General features: G+C 43.9%; 1 protein-coding gene across 1 annotated transcript in view; it reads right to left on the reverse strand.

Annotated features, from left to right (window-relative positions):
• Nucleotides 1-2,026: 2,026 nt before the first annotated feature.
• LOC140463675 (hexokinase-1-like) overlaps nucleotides 2,027-14,548 on the reverse strand; it is a 158,532-nt gene continuing 146,010 nt past the window's right edge. The window contains exon 17 of the mRNA XM_072558016.1: nucleotides 2,027-2,328. Within this exon, the coding sequence (XP_072414117.1) occupies nucleotides 2,160-2,328 (169 nt within the window). The 3' untranslated portion in view covers nucleotides 2,027-2,159. The remainder of the gene's footprint in view (nucleotides 2,329-14,548) is intronic.

The raw sequence follows: 14,548 nt of genomic DNA on the forward strand, positions 1-14,548 counted from the left end.
TCTTCACTTTACCTGATGAAGGAGCAGCGCTCTGAAAGCTTGTGATTTCAAGTAAACCTGTTGGATTATAATCGGATGTTCTGACCTTCATTAAGATTTTCCAAATGTTCTGCTCTTACTTAAATAATTGATTCCAACAATAAATGTTAGACTAATTCATGGAATCCCATTTCACAGAATCCTACACTGTGGAAAGAGGCCATTCAGCCCATCAAGTCTGCACCGACCCTGTGAAGAGCACAACATCCAGACCCAGCCCTTCAACCTATTGCTGTAACCCCACATTTCCCACCGCAAATCCATCTAGCCTGCACATTCCAGGACACCAGAGGGAAATTTAGCATTGTATTGCCAATCCATCTAACCTGTATGAAGGAAGCCAGAGCACAGGAATAACCCACACAGGCACAAGGAGAATGTGAAAACAATGACAATCACCCAAGGCTGGAATCAAACCCAGGTCCTTGGCGCTGTGAGGCAGTCTGCTAACCACTGAGCCACTACACTGCCCCAAATTGGCCTATTGTTACCCCCTTTTTGAATACAAGTGTCATATTGGCAACTTTCCAACCCTCTGATATTTCTCCAGGATCCAAGGTGCTTTCAGAAGTTGCAATTAATGCATCCACTGTCTTTGCAACTACTTATTAAGATCCTTGAATGGAAGCCATCAGACTAGGGGACTTGAGCTTCATTAGTTTGTCTAATATTACTACTCCAGTGATGGTACCTAATTCCTCCCCTGTATTCTTTAGTATTAATAAGATCGTCAACGTACTTTCCACCATAAAGACTGATGCAAAGTATCTGTTTAACTCCTCTGCCATTTCCTTGTTCTCCATAGTTATCTCCCAGATTCATTTTCTAAGAGACCTGTGCTCACTTTGACCTTTCACTCCTTTTTCTATATTTAAGAAAGCTCTTTTGTCGGTTTTTATATTTCTCACTAGTTTGCCCTCAGTTTACCACCTCTCTCATTCTTTAATATTATTTTAGTGCTCCTTTGCTGGATTCTCAATTTATCCCAATCTTCAAAACAATTATTGACTTTGACCTCCTTTTTACATGCTCTCCCTTTTGACTTTATACTCTCCTTAACAACATCCTGGCACACAAATGAGTGTCAGCAAAGTATTTAGGTACTTTGCAGACGTAGTTCACTCAGGAATTGCCAAGAGGATTTCTTTCAGACACTTTTCAGGGGAACAGCTGGACTAGGATTTTACGTAAAATTTATAACAAGGACCTTTTACTTTAAAAGAAAGGCAGAGACTAAGTTGAGTAGATTCACACTCTTGGACTCTGCCCCAATCAAAATTCAAACAAAACCAAGTTCCTGACAGACATAACACCAAAAGAACAGCGGATGCTGGAAATCTGAAACTAAAGCAGAAAGTGCTAGAAAGTCTGAGCAGGTCTGGAGAGAAATCAGAGTTAACGTTTCAGGCCCAGTGACCCTTCTTCAGAACTCTTGTTCCTAACCGATATAACAATATCAGGTAGATTCTGGTAAATATACAAATTAACTGATGAGGGAAAATTCACAAAACATTAATTAAATTCTAAATATATACAATACACATTCATATTTTTTTCAAAGAACGTTATGTTGAGAATTATTTTTCCATTTTCCGAATTTTATTTTGGAACAAAGCAGGCACACATAGAAATATCATCGATGTAATGACAATAAATGATGCAAAAGCTTCAGTATTCTCACTAAAGTGAAATATAGTCAAGCAGACATATTACTGCCCCATTACTCAGCCTGACTTAAACAGTTTCCCAAACAAAAGTTCGACAGTTTACTCTTTGACCACTCTGTCTCGGCAGAAACACCAAATAACAGTTAATAAGAAGCCAGTTACAGAAGTATTATTTAATTTTATGATTCACTGCTATATTGGTATTTTTCTAAGATAATTTTGAAACTAAAATTTATTATACGTGAAATGTAAACACTCTTCATTGGTAATTCTGGCCCAAAGTAGGAATTTATTGGGGCAAGTTATTTTGAAACCGATATTATAAGTTTATTGAGGTTTAAAAAATTCTGACGCAAATATTAAAGTTGCACAGAATTGATCAGTCAGTAATACAATTTCACAACTGGTTTCCCAGTCCTGTAGTATATTCAATAAGTAGGTGTGATTTTTGGCTTATTTTATCCTTCTTCTACCGGAGTGAGTTTTTGAAACTTTGTCTGGCTGAATTGCTGCGGCTGCAACAAGAGCTGCACCTTTCCCACTGCCATCCTCCGACATTTCGAAAATCACATTGCAGTTTGGGGCCAGATCCGCCACTGTCTTTTCTAAGATGGTCGAAAAACTGAAAGGAAAGTACATTATTGTCAGGAAAAATGAAACATTTTCTTCAAGACGACAAGGTGAAGAGAGTTTTTGAAATTTTTGGGTGAATCATTTTAATGAAGTCAGGATTTATAACTGTCTTAAAATAACACGCAAAAGTACTAATTATTAAAGTAATGAGTCGAAATGCTGTTAGGTTAAATGTTACCACTGTTTTGTGCTATACCAATCACATAGAAATTTCTGTAGGAATGTACAATTCTCCAGTCTGCTCATTTAGCAGATTGTTATATTTGCATAGCATTATGAATAAATACATACTTTATCTGGCTGCCTATTAATCAATAAAACAAACTAATAATGAGGCCATGAAAATTATAAAAGTAAAGTTCCTTCTATTCTTTTAAAACTAGAATTAACTAGAAAGTAACATTCCCTCAACACCATTCCTGGCAAACACTCCTCCCTCCACTCTAAACTGAAAGTAATGTAACAATAAAGTTACCTCAACACCGTTCCTATCAAACACTCCTGGGACAGGGACAGCACAGAGATACCTCAACACTGTTCCTAGGTAAAAGTGAGGACTGCAGATGCTGGAGATCAGAGCTAAAAATGTGTTGCTGGAAAAGCGCAGCAGGTCAGGCAGCATCAAAGGAGCAGGAGAATCGACGCTTCGGGCATGAGCCCTTCTTCAGGAATGAGGAAAGTGTGCCAAGCAGGCTAAGATAAAAGGTCGGGAGGAGGGACTTGGGGGAGGGGTGTTGGAAATGCGATAGGTGGAAGGAGGTTAAGGTGAGGGTGATAGGCCGGAATGGGGGTGGGGGCGGAGAGGTCAGGAAGAAGATTGCAGGTTAGGAAGGTGGTGCTGAGTTCGAGGGTTGGGACTGAGACAAGATGGGGGGAGGGGAAATGAGGAAACTGGAGAAATCTGAGTTCATCCCTTGTGGTTGGAAGGTTCCTAGGCGGAAGATGAGGCGCTCTTCCTCCAGCCGTCGTGTTGCTATGGTCTGGCGATGGAGGAGTCCAAGGACCTGCATGTCCTTAGTGGAGTGGGAGGGGGAGTTGAAGTGTTGAGCTACGGGGTGGTTGGGTTGGTTGGTCCAGGTGTCCCAGAGGTGTTCTCTGAAACGTTCCGCAAGTAGGCAGCCTGTCTCCCCAATATAGAGGAGGCCACATCGGGTGCAGCGGATGCAGTAAATGATGTGTGTGGAGGTGCAGGTGAATTTGTGGCGGATATGGAAGGATTCCTTGGGGCCTTGGAGGGAAGTAAGGGGGGAGGTGTGGGCGCAAGTTTTGCATTTCTTGCGGTTGCAGGGGAAGGTGCTGGGAGTGGATGTTGGGTTGGTGGAGGGTGTGGACCTGACGAGGGAGTCACGGAGGGAGTGGTCTTTTCGGAACGCTGATAGGGGAGTATTCTAAATGCTGCCGAACCAAAGTTTTGTACAATTTTAACATGACCTGCCAGCTCTTATACTCAATACCCCGTCCAATGAAGGCAAGCATACCATATCTCTTCTTGACCACTCTATCGATCTGTGCAGCAACCTTCAGGATACAATGGACCTGAACTCCCAGATCTCTCAGCTCATCAACGTTTCCCAAGACTCTTCCGTTCACAGTATAGTTCGCTCTTGAATTAGACTTCCCAAAATGCATCACCTCACATTTGCCTGGATTGTACTCCATATGCCACTTTTCCACCCAACTCTCCAGTCTATCTATACCCTCCTGTATTCTTTGACAGTGTCTTATGCTTTCTGCTACTCCACCAATCTTCCTGTCATCTGCAAACTTGCTGATCATACCAACAGTGCCCTCCTCCAGATCATTTCTGTATATCACAAACAACAGTGGCCCCAACACTGACCCCTGTGGAACATCACTGGTCACCTTTCTCCATTTTGAGAAACTCCCTTCAACTACTACTCTCTGTCTCTTGCTGCTCAACCAGTTCTTTATCCACCTAGCTCGAACACCCTGCACACCATGTGACTTCACTTTCTACATTAGACTACCATAGGGAACCTTATCAAACGCCTTACTAAAGTCCATGAATATGACATCTGTAGCTCTTCCTTCATCTATCAACTTGTTAACTTCCTCAAAGAACTCTATTACGTTGGTAAGGCACAATTTCACCTGGACAAAACCATGCTGTCTATCACTGATAAGCCCATTCTTTTCCAGATATAGATTTTATCACTCAGTGCCTTCTCCAGCAACTTTCCCATCAATGACATCAGGCTCACTGGTCTGTAGTTACCTGGAATATCACCTGGAATAATGTTGTACAGGGGGACAACATGAGCAATCCTCCAGTCTTCCGGCACGTCACCTGTGTTTAAAGAAGCTACAAAGATATCTGTCAGAGCCCCAGCTATTTCCTCTCTCGCCTCCCTCATCAACCTGGGATCAATCCCATCCGGCCCCAGGGATTTGTCCATCTTAATATCCTTTAGTCATCTTGCCTCCTTGTGTCAATATGGTCCAGAGTAAACAAACTTCTATCTCTAATCTCAAGATTCATCATGTCCCTCTCCTCAGTGAAGACTGATGCAAAGTAATCATTCAGAATCTCACCCATTTTCTCGGGTTCGACACACAACCTTCCTTCATTATCCTTTAGTGGACCAATCCTTTCTCTAGTTACCCTCTTCCCTCTTATGTGTGAATAAAAGGCCTTGGATTCTCCTTAATTTTACTCATTAAAGTTATTTCATGACCCCATTTAGCCTGCTTGATTCCTTGCTTAAGATTGGTTCTACTCTCCCAATATTCCTCCAGGGCCCGTTCAGTTCTTAGCTGCCTGGACCTTAAGTACATAGAACAATACAGCACAGAACAGGCCCTTCGGCCCACGCTTCCCTTTTCCTCTTGGCTAGTCGCACGATTTCTCCTGTCATCCAATGTTCACAAATCTTGCCTTTCCTATCCCTTGTTTTCAAAGGGACATGTCTATTCTGCACTGTCTTCAACCTATCTTTGAAAGCCTCCCGCATATCAAATGTGGACTTCTCTTTAAATTCTGACATTTCCCAACTCCTGCTGAATTTGGATATAATTGGCGTTGGCCCAGTTTTGTACTCTTCCCTTCGGACCACTCATCTTTGTCTGAGAATATTCTAAAACTGACAGAATTGTGGTCACTATTCCCAAAGAAATTCCCCACTACAACTTCTACCACCTGTCCTGGCTCGTTCCCCAGTACCAGGCCCAAAATGGCCCCTTCCCTCATCGGACTATTGACATACTGCTCTAGAAAACTTTCCTGGATGCTCCTTACAAACTCTGCCCCATCCAAACCCCTGACACTAAGCGTATCCCAGTTAATGTTGGGAAATTAAAATCTCCCATCAATATCACCCTGTTGCCTCTACATCTTTCCATAATCTGTTCACTTATTTGTTCTTCTACCTCACGCTCACTGTTGGGAGGCCTATAATACAGCCCCAACAATGTAACGGTACCCTTCTTATTTCTCAGCTCTACCCATAATGCCTCACTGCTCAAGCCCTCCATAGTGCCCTCCTTTAGCACAATCGTGATATCATCCCTGACATGCAATGCACCTCCTACCCCCTTTTAATTCCCTTCCTGTCCTGTCTGAAGCATCTATATCCTGGAACATTTAGTTGCTAATCATGCCCTTCCTTCAACCCAGTCTCTGTGATTGCAATAATGTCATACTGCTAGGCACCAATCCAAGCCCTAAATTCATCTGCCTTACCAACTATATTCCTTACATTATAGTTTATGCAATTGGGGCCACCAGTTCTTTTGCTTTTTTGCCTACTCTTCCCCTTGGTAATGCTAACTTCATGATCCTTACAGTCTCCAGTTTCCACCTCACTGTCTAGTAGCATTCTCTTCTGGTTCCCAGCCCCCTTCCACATTAATTTAAAACCACCTCAACAGCAGTAGCAAAAACTCCCCCATGTACATTAGTGCCAGTCTGGTTCAAGTGCAGACTATCTAATTTGTAATAGTCCCAGAATCGGCCCCTCTCACCTACACCATCCCTCAAGCCACGTGTTCATCCTGCCTATTCTTTCATTTCTACTCTGGCTAGCACATGGCACTGATAGTGATCCTGAGATCACTACCTTTGAGGTCCTCCTCTTTAACTTCTCTCCTAGCTCCCGGAATTCTGCTTTCAGGACCTCATCTTTTTTACTTATATCATCGTGCCTATATGCACCATGACAACTGCTCTGCAGCCGATTGGTGAAATCCCTGACCCGAGCACTTGGGAGGCAATATACCATCTGGGAGTCTCATTTTCGGCCACAGAACTGCCTATCTACTCCCCTCACAATAGAATCCCCTATGACTACGGCCCTATGAATCTTTTTCCCACACTTCTGAACAGCAGTGCCCGCCATAATGCCATGATCCTGGCAACTGATGCTCTCCTCTGGTGAGTCTTCTCCCCCAACGGACCTGTTTTGGAGGGAGATGACCGCATGGGACACCTGCACTGCCTTCCTACTCTTTCTCTGCCTTTTGATCACCCAGACCTTGCCACGTATCATTGTAATTCCCATGGATAATCCACCTAGCCTGCACCACCCTGGATACTATAGTGTGACCAATCCACCTAACCTGCACAACTTTGGACTGTGGGAGGACAATGGAGCACCTGGAACATGCCCAGGCAGACATGGGGAGAATGTGCAAACTCCATACAGTTGTTGGATGCTGGAACCAAACCCAGGCATGTGGCACTGTGAGCCAGCAATGCTAACAGTGCTGTCTCCAGATGTTATCTTGGATAGCTCATCAAATTTGTGGGTAAAGCTTAGGAATAAAAAGGGGTAGTAACACTGATAGAGGTGCATTATCGGCTCTAAAACAGTCAGCAGCTAATTGAGGAGCTTACATGTAGTCAATTCACTAAAGAGTGTAAAAGTAATGGGGTAATTGTATTAGGGGCTTTCAAGTACCCCAACATTAATTGAAAGAATAAAGGGTTTAGAGGGAACAGAACTCTTGAAATGTATTCAGAAGAGCTTTTAATATCAACACGTAGAAAGTCCAATAAGGGATGGTGTAATGTTGGACCTGTTTCTGGGGAGCAAAACCAGACAGGTGTCTGAGGTAACAGTGGGAGGAGCATTTTAGTGATAGCAATAGAACACCACACGTTTTAAGTTTGTTACAGAAAAGGAGAACGACGGTCTGCAAAAAAAGGTTTGGATTAACGTAAAGCAGATTTTGTTAAAATAAGCAGGGTCTGGTCAAAATAGACTGGAAACAGCTACTTGAGGGACAATCTACAGCAGAATAGTGGGAGGCATTTGTAAAGGTAATGAGGAAATAGTCTCAACATATCCCCTTTAAAGTGAAACGTAGGAGCAACACGTGGTGTGTGAATGCAGAGAACTTTGTTCGAGTGTTAGACGAGTATTTCATATCTGTCTTTACTCAGGAGGAGGATGCAAGTTCAGGATTCAAGAAGATAGAATGTGGAGTTCTTGAGCAGAATGATATGAGACGTGAGGAGATATTGGAGGTTTTGGCAGATTTGAAAGTGGACAAGTTCCCAGGTCCAGATGAATTATATCCCAGGCTGCTGTGGGAATTGACAGAAGAAGTTAGAAGGGCCCTGACTGAAATTTTCAAATTGTCTTTCTTGACAAGGTACGTACCAGAGGATTGTAGGACATCTAACATGGTTCTATTTTACAAGAAGGGTCATAGAGATAGACTGGGGAACTATAGACAAATAAGTCTCACATAAAAAATAGGAGGCTATTGGTGAAAATAGTGAGGGAGAAAATTAATTTCTATTTAATGAGGCAAGGTTTGGTCATGGCTTTGTCAGAAAAAGGTCATGCCTCACAAAGTTGATTGAATTTTTTGGAGCAAGTGACCAAGTCTTTTGATAAGAGTAGGGCATTTGATATAGTTTTCAATAAGACCCTAATCAAAGTCCCATACAGAAAACTGATAAAGTCTCATGGGATTCAGAATCACTTGGCAGACTGGATCCAAAATTGGTTTAGTGACAGGAAACAAAGGGTGGCGGTAGAAGGTTGTTTGTGTGACTGGAGTCTGGTATCCAGTGGAATTAGTGCTGAGACCCTTATTGTTTGCGATATTCATAAATGATGTAGCTACGAATGTCTGTGGGCAGTGGTGGGGGTGGGGGAGGGGGTAGCAGTAATGTAAGTGTACAGAATGCAAAGATTTGCCAGGTGCCAGATGGTGAGAAGGAAAGTCTTAATTTACAGGAACGTGTAGATGGATTGGTCAGATGGGCAGATCTGTGTCAGGTGGCATTTTAACCCTGATAATGTGAAGTGTACCTCTTTGGAAGAAGTAACAAGACAAGGGAGCATGATCACTAAAGGTTAAGCAGGTTAAGAGGGTAGTTAAGGCGCATAAATGTTTGTGTTTATCAGTTGAGGGCATAGATTATAAAACCAGGGAGAAGGTGTTGAAGCTGTACAGAACTTTAGTTAAACTACTACTGAAGGACTGTGGGTATAGTTCTAGACACCACTCTGTAGAAAGGGTGTGCAATGGAGAATCACCAGGATGTCACTTGGGAAGGAGCATTTCAGCCATGGAGAGAGACTGGATAAGCTTGGGTTATTTTCCTTGAAGCAATAAAGGTTGAGCTGATAGAGGTGTATAAGATTATGAGGGGCAGGGGCAGGGACAGGATGAATAGAAAGTGGGGATGGCACCGTGGCTCAGTGGTTAGCACTGCTGCCTCACAGCGCCAGGGTCCCAGGTTCGATTCCAGCCTCGGGTGACTGTCTGTGTCGAGTTTGCACATTCTCCCTGTGCCTGTGTGGGTTTCCTCTGGGTGCTCCGGTTTCCTCCCACAGAGCAAAGATGTGCAGGCCAGGTGAATTGGTGATGTTAAATTGCCCGTAGTGTTAGGTGCATTAGTCAGAGGAAAATGGGTCTGAATGAGTTACTCTTCGGAGTGTCAGTTGGGCCGAAGGGCCTGTTTCCACACTGTAGGGAATCTAATTTACTCTTTTGTTGAAGTGTTAAGAACAAGGGGGCATGATTTTAAAATAAAAGGCAGGAGGTTTAGAATTTGAAGAAAGCTTTTTCACTTAGAGGGTCATTATCATTCGGAATATATTGTGCAGGAGGGTGGTTTGACCTTATGGTGGAGGGAAGGTCATTAATGAAGCAGCTGAAGATGGTGGAGCCTAGGTCACTGCCCCAAGGAACTCCTGTAGTAATGCCCTGGAACTGAGATGATTGACCTCCAACAACCACAACCATCTTCCTTTGTACTAGTTATGGTTCCAACTAATGAACTGTTTTACTCCTCATTTCCATAGTCTCTATGTTGATAGGGTTCTTTGAGGCACCCTCGGTCAATTGCTGCCTTAATATGAAGAGTAGTGTCTCACTTTCCCTCAAGTTTGTAACAGGATTGAATTGATGTCAAGGTCCGAGTAGTCCTGGTGGAACCCAAACTGAGCATTGAGGAACAAGTTGTTGCTGCACAAGTGTCCCTTGATAGTACAGTTGATGACCCCTTCCATCACATTGCTGATGAATGACAATAGATGATGGAATGCTCATTAACTGAGTTGGATTTGTGCCGAGGACATACAAGAGCAACGTTCCACATTACAAACTTATTCAAGAAAAGTTGTAATAATACGGCTAGCTCAGACCACTCAGACTAACAAGGTCAGTTAGAGTTCAGTTAGAGGTTCAGGTTCAGTTAGAGTAATGCAGTTAATGTGGTGTAAATGGGCATCCAGAAACTACTTAATGCAGTGCACAGCAGACTTGAGGAAATTGATAGCCCAATGAATAAAAGGGACAGTAGCAATTTGGATACAAAATTGGTTTAGTGATATGAAGTAAAATGGTATTTCAGGTCAGGCTAGAGAAAGGTTTGCAGAAGAGTTCTCCAGGGGTTAGTATTAGGACCTTTGTTTCTCCTGATGCAGAGCTGGGCTGAGGAGTGGCAGATGGAGTTCAACCCTGCCAAGTGTGAGGTTGTCCATTTTGGAAGAACAAATAAGAATGCGGAATACAGGGTTAATGGTAGGGTTCTTAGTCAGGTGGAGGAACAGAGGGACCTTGGGGTCTATGTACATAGATCTTTGAAGGTTGCCACTCAGGTGGATAGAGTTTGTAAGAAGGCCTATGGAGTATTATCGTTCATTAGCAGAGGGATTGAATTCAAGAGTCGTGAAGTGATGTTGCAGCTGTACAGGACTTTGGTTAGGCCACAGTTGGAGTACTGTGTGCAGTTCTGGTCGCCTCACTTTAGGAAAGATGTGGAAGCTTTGGAGAGGGTGCAGAGAAGATTTACCAGGATGTTGCCTGGAATGGAGAGTAGGTCGTACGAGGATAGGTTGAGAGTTCTCAGCCTTTTCTCGTTGGAATGGCGAAGGATGAGGGGTGACTTGATAGAGGTTTATAGGATGATCAGAGGAATAGATAGAGTAGACAGTCAGAAACTTTTTCCCCGGGTACAACAGAGTGTTACAAGGGGACATAAATTTAATTTGAAGGGTGGAAGGTATAGGGGAGATGTCAGGGGTGGGTTCTTTACCCAGAGAGTGGTGGGGGCATGGAATGCGCTGCCCGTGGGAGTGGTAGAGTCAGAATCATTGGCGACCTTTAAGCGGCATTTGGATAGGTACATGGATGGGTGCTTAATCTAGGTTAGAAGTTCGGCACAACATCGTGGGCCGAAGGGCCTGTTCTGTGCTGTATTGTTCTATGTTCTATGTTCTATGTTCTATGATACATGATTTAGATCTCGGTATGCAGGGGCGAGTTTCAAAATTTGCAGATAACAAGAAACTTGGAAGAATTGTAACTATGAGGACAACAAGTGTAGAACTCCGAAAGGAGACTGACAAGGTGGTGGAGTGGGTGAATAGGTGGGAGGTGAGGTTCCATGTCGAGTAAAATGTGAAGCGATGTTTTTCTATGTTCTTCCAATCAAAATGCAATGTAAATTAGAGGTTACAGTCCATAGTGGGTACACGAGCAGAGGACTATGTGTGTATTTGTTCAGAGATCATTGAAGGTAGCACGTAAGGTGGAGATAGCAGTTAAGACATTCAGTGTGTTTGGCTTTTTAATAGGGCCGCAGACGACAGAGCAAGGAGAAACACTTAATAGATCTGAGCTGGAATATTGTGCATAGTTGTGGGTGCCAAGTTATAGGAAGAATGTAACCACATTGGAAAGTGCAGAAGCACTTTATGAGAATGGTTCCAAGGTTGAGAAACTACAATTGTGAGGATAGATTGAAGGAGTTTGAGTGCGAGCAGCAGCAGAGGTAAGATGAACCTGGAGGACTGCAGCTAAGGTAAGGCAGTTTTTAAAAATTACTTACCGGTAGCGGGCAGCGGTGTTTTCTCTTTCGCAGAAGGAGCGGGAGCAGCGGGGGAACTGACGAGGACCAAAGGGGCAGCCGGGAAGGAAAGCAGTGACCATATATATCAGCAAGACGGATCTTTCGGGAGGCTGAGGGGTAATTGAGAGGAGTTACTGGGAGTTGGTCACTCCTAAGGCTCAGGACAAGGATAGATGGGTTACAGTTAGGGGGAGGAAAGGGGACAGACAGACAGTGCAGAGATCCTCTGGTGGACATTCCCCTCAGCAATAAGTATACCATTTTGGATACTGCTGGGGGGATGACCTACCAGAGGAAAGCTACAGTGGTCAGTTCTCTGGCACTGAGCCTGACACTGTGGCAAAGAAGGGAAGGGGGCAGAATAGAAAAGTACTCGTGGTACGGGACTCGATAGTTAGGGGAATTGATAGGATATTTTGTGGTTAGGATCAGGATTCCCGGAAGGTATGTTGCCTCCCTGGTGCCAGGGTCCAGGACGTCTCAGATCGGGTGTATAAGGTTCTAAAAGGGGACGGCAAACAGGCAGAAATCGTGTTACATATTGGCACTAATGATATAGCCAGAAAAAGGATCGAGGATATAAAAAGTGATTTCAGGGAGTTAGGATGGAAGCTGCAAAGCAGGACGAACAGAGTAGTGTTCTCGGGTTTACTACCAGTTCCACGAGATAGCACTACTAATCAGAGAGGGTATCACAGCTACAGAAGCTTCCATTGTCAAGGAAGATCTGCCTACCGAGTCAGTACGGGTGGAAATTAGGACCAGCAAGGGAGCAGTCACCTCATTAGGGGTTTACTACAGGCCCCTCAATAGCAGCAGGGAGATTGAAGAAAGCATAGGTCGGCAGATTTTGGAGAAGTGTGGACGTAGTAGGGTTGTTGTAATGGGTGACTTTAACTTTCCCAATATTGATTGGAACCTCTTTCGAGCAGAAGATTTGAATGCAGCTATTTTTGTAAGGTGTGTTCAGGAGGGTTTTCTAACTCAGTACGTTGACAGGCCGACAAGGGGAGAGGCCATTCTAGACTTGGTGCTCAGAAACGAGTCGGGACAGGTATCAGATCTTGTGGTGGGAGAGCATTTTGGTGATGGTGACCACAACTGCTTCACATTCTACATAGTTATGGAGAAGGAGAGGATTAGGCAAACTGGGAGGATATTTAATTAGAGAAGAGGAAACTATGATACGATTAGACATGAGTTAGGAAGCATGAACTTGGAGCAATTGTTCCATGATAAAGGCACTATAGACGTGTGGAGACTGTTTAAGGAACAATTGTTGCGAGTGATGAATAAATATGTCCCTCTGAGACAGGCAGGAAGGGGTAAGATAAAGGAACCTTGGATGATGAGAGCGGTGGAGCTTCTCGTCAAAAGGAAGAAGGCAGCTTACATAAGGTGGAGAAAGCAAGGGTCAAGCTCAGCTCTAGAGGATTACAGGCAGGCGAGGAAGGAGCTCAAAAATGGTCTGAAGAGAGCCAGGAGGGGGCACGAGAAAGGCTTGGCAGAACGGATTAGGGAGAACACAAAGGCATTTTACACTTATGTGAGGAATAAGAGAATGCTCAAAGAAAGAGTAGGACCGATCAGGGATAGCATAGGGAACTAGTGTGTGGAGTCTGAGGAGGTAGGGGAAGCCCTAAATGAGTTTTTTGCTTCTGTCTTTATGAAAGAAATGAACTTTGTAATGAATGAAACCTTTGAAGAGCAGGTGTGCATGCTGGAATGGATAGAGATAGAGGAAGTTGATATGCTGAAAATTTTGTCAAACATTAAGATTGACAAGTTGCCGGGCCCAGACCAGATTTGTCCTCGGCTGCTTTGGGAAATGAGAAATGCAATTGCTTTACCACTTGCGAAGATCTTTGCATCCTCGCTCTCCACTGAAGTTGTACCTGAGGACTGGAGAGAGGCAAATGTAATTCCTCTCTTCAAGAAAGGAAATAGGGAAACCCCTGGAAATTACAGACCAGTAAGTCTCACGTCTGTCGTCTGCAAGGTGTTAGAAAGGATTCTGAGGGATAGGATTTATGACCATCTGGAAGAGCATGGCTTGATTAAATGCAGTCAACACGGCTTTGTGAGGGGCAGGTCATGCCTCACAAACCTTATCGAGTTCTTTGAGGATGTGACTAGAAAAGTTGATGAGGGTCGAGCTGTGGATGTGGTGTAGATGGACTTCAGCAAGGCATTTGATAAGGTTCCCCATGGTAGGCTCATTCAGAAGGTCAGGAGGAATGGGATACAGGGGAACTTAGCTGTCTGGATACAGAATTGGCTGGCCAACAGAAGACAGCAAGTGATAATCGAAGGAAAATATTCTGCCTGGAGGTCAGTGGAGAGTGGTGTTCCACAGGGCTCTGTCCTTGGGCCTCTACTGTTTGTAATTTTTATTAATGACTTGGATGAGGGGATTGAAGGATGGGTCAGCAAGTTTGCAGACGACACAAAGGTTGGCGGTGTCATTGACAGTATAGAGGGCTGTTGTAGGCTGCAGCAGGACATTGACAGGATGCAGAGATGGGTTGAGAGGTGGCAGATGGAGTTCAACCTGGATAACTGCGAGGTGATGCATTTTGGAAGGTCGAATTTGAAAGCTGAGTACAGGATTAAGGATAGGATTCTTGGCAGTGTGGAGGAACAGAGGGATCTTGGTGTGCAGGTACATAAATCCCTTAAAATGGCCACCCAGGTGGACAGGGTTGTTAAGAAAGCATATGGTGTTTTGGCTTTCATTAACAGGGGGATTGAGTTAGAAGAGTCGTGAGATCTTGTTGCAGCTCTATAAAACTTTGGTTAGACCGCACTTGGAATACTGCGTCCAGTTCTGGTCGCCTTATTATAGGAAAGATATGGATGCTTTGGAGAGGATTCAGAG

The sequence above is a fragment of the Chiloscyllium punctatum genome, chromosome 38 (assembly GCF_047496795.1).
Source record: "Chiloscyllium punctatum isolate Juve2018m chromosome 38, sChiPun1.3, whole genome shotgun sequence".
Lineage (NCBI taxonomy): Eukaryota > Metazoa > Chordata > Chondrichthyes > Orectolobiformes > Hemiscylliidae > Chiloscyllium > Chiloscyllium punctatum.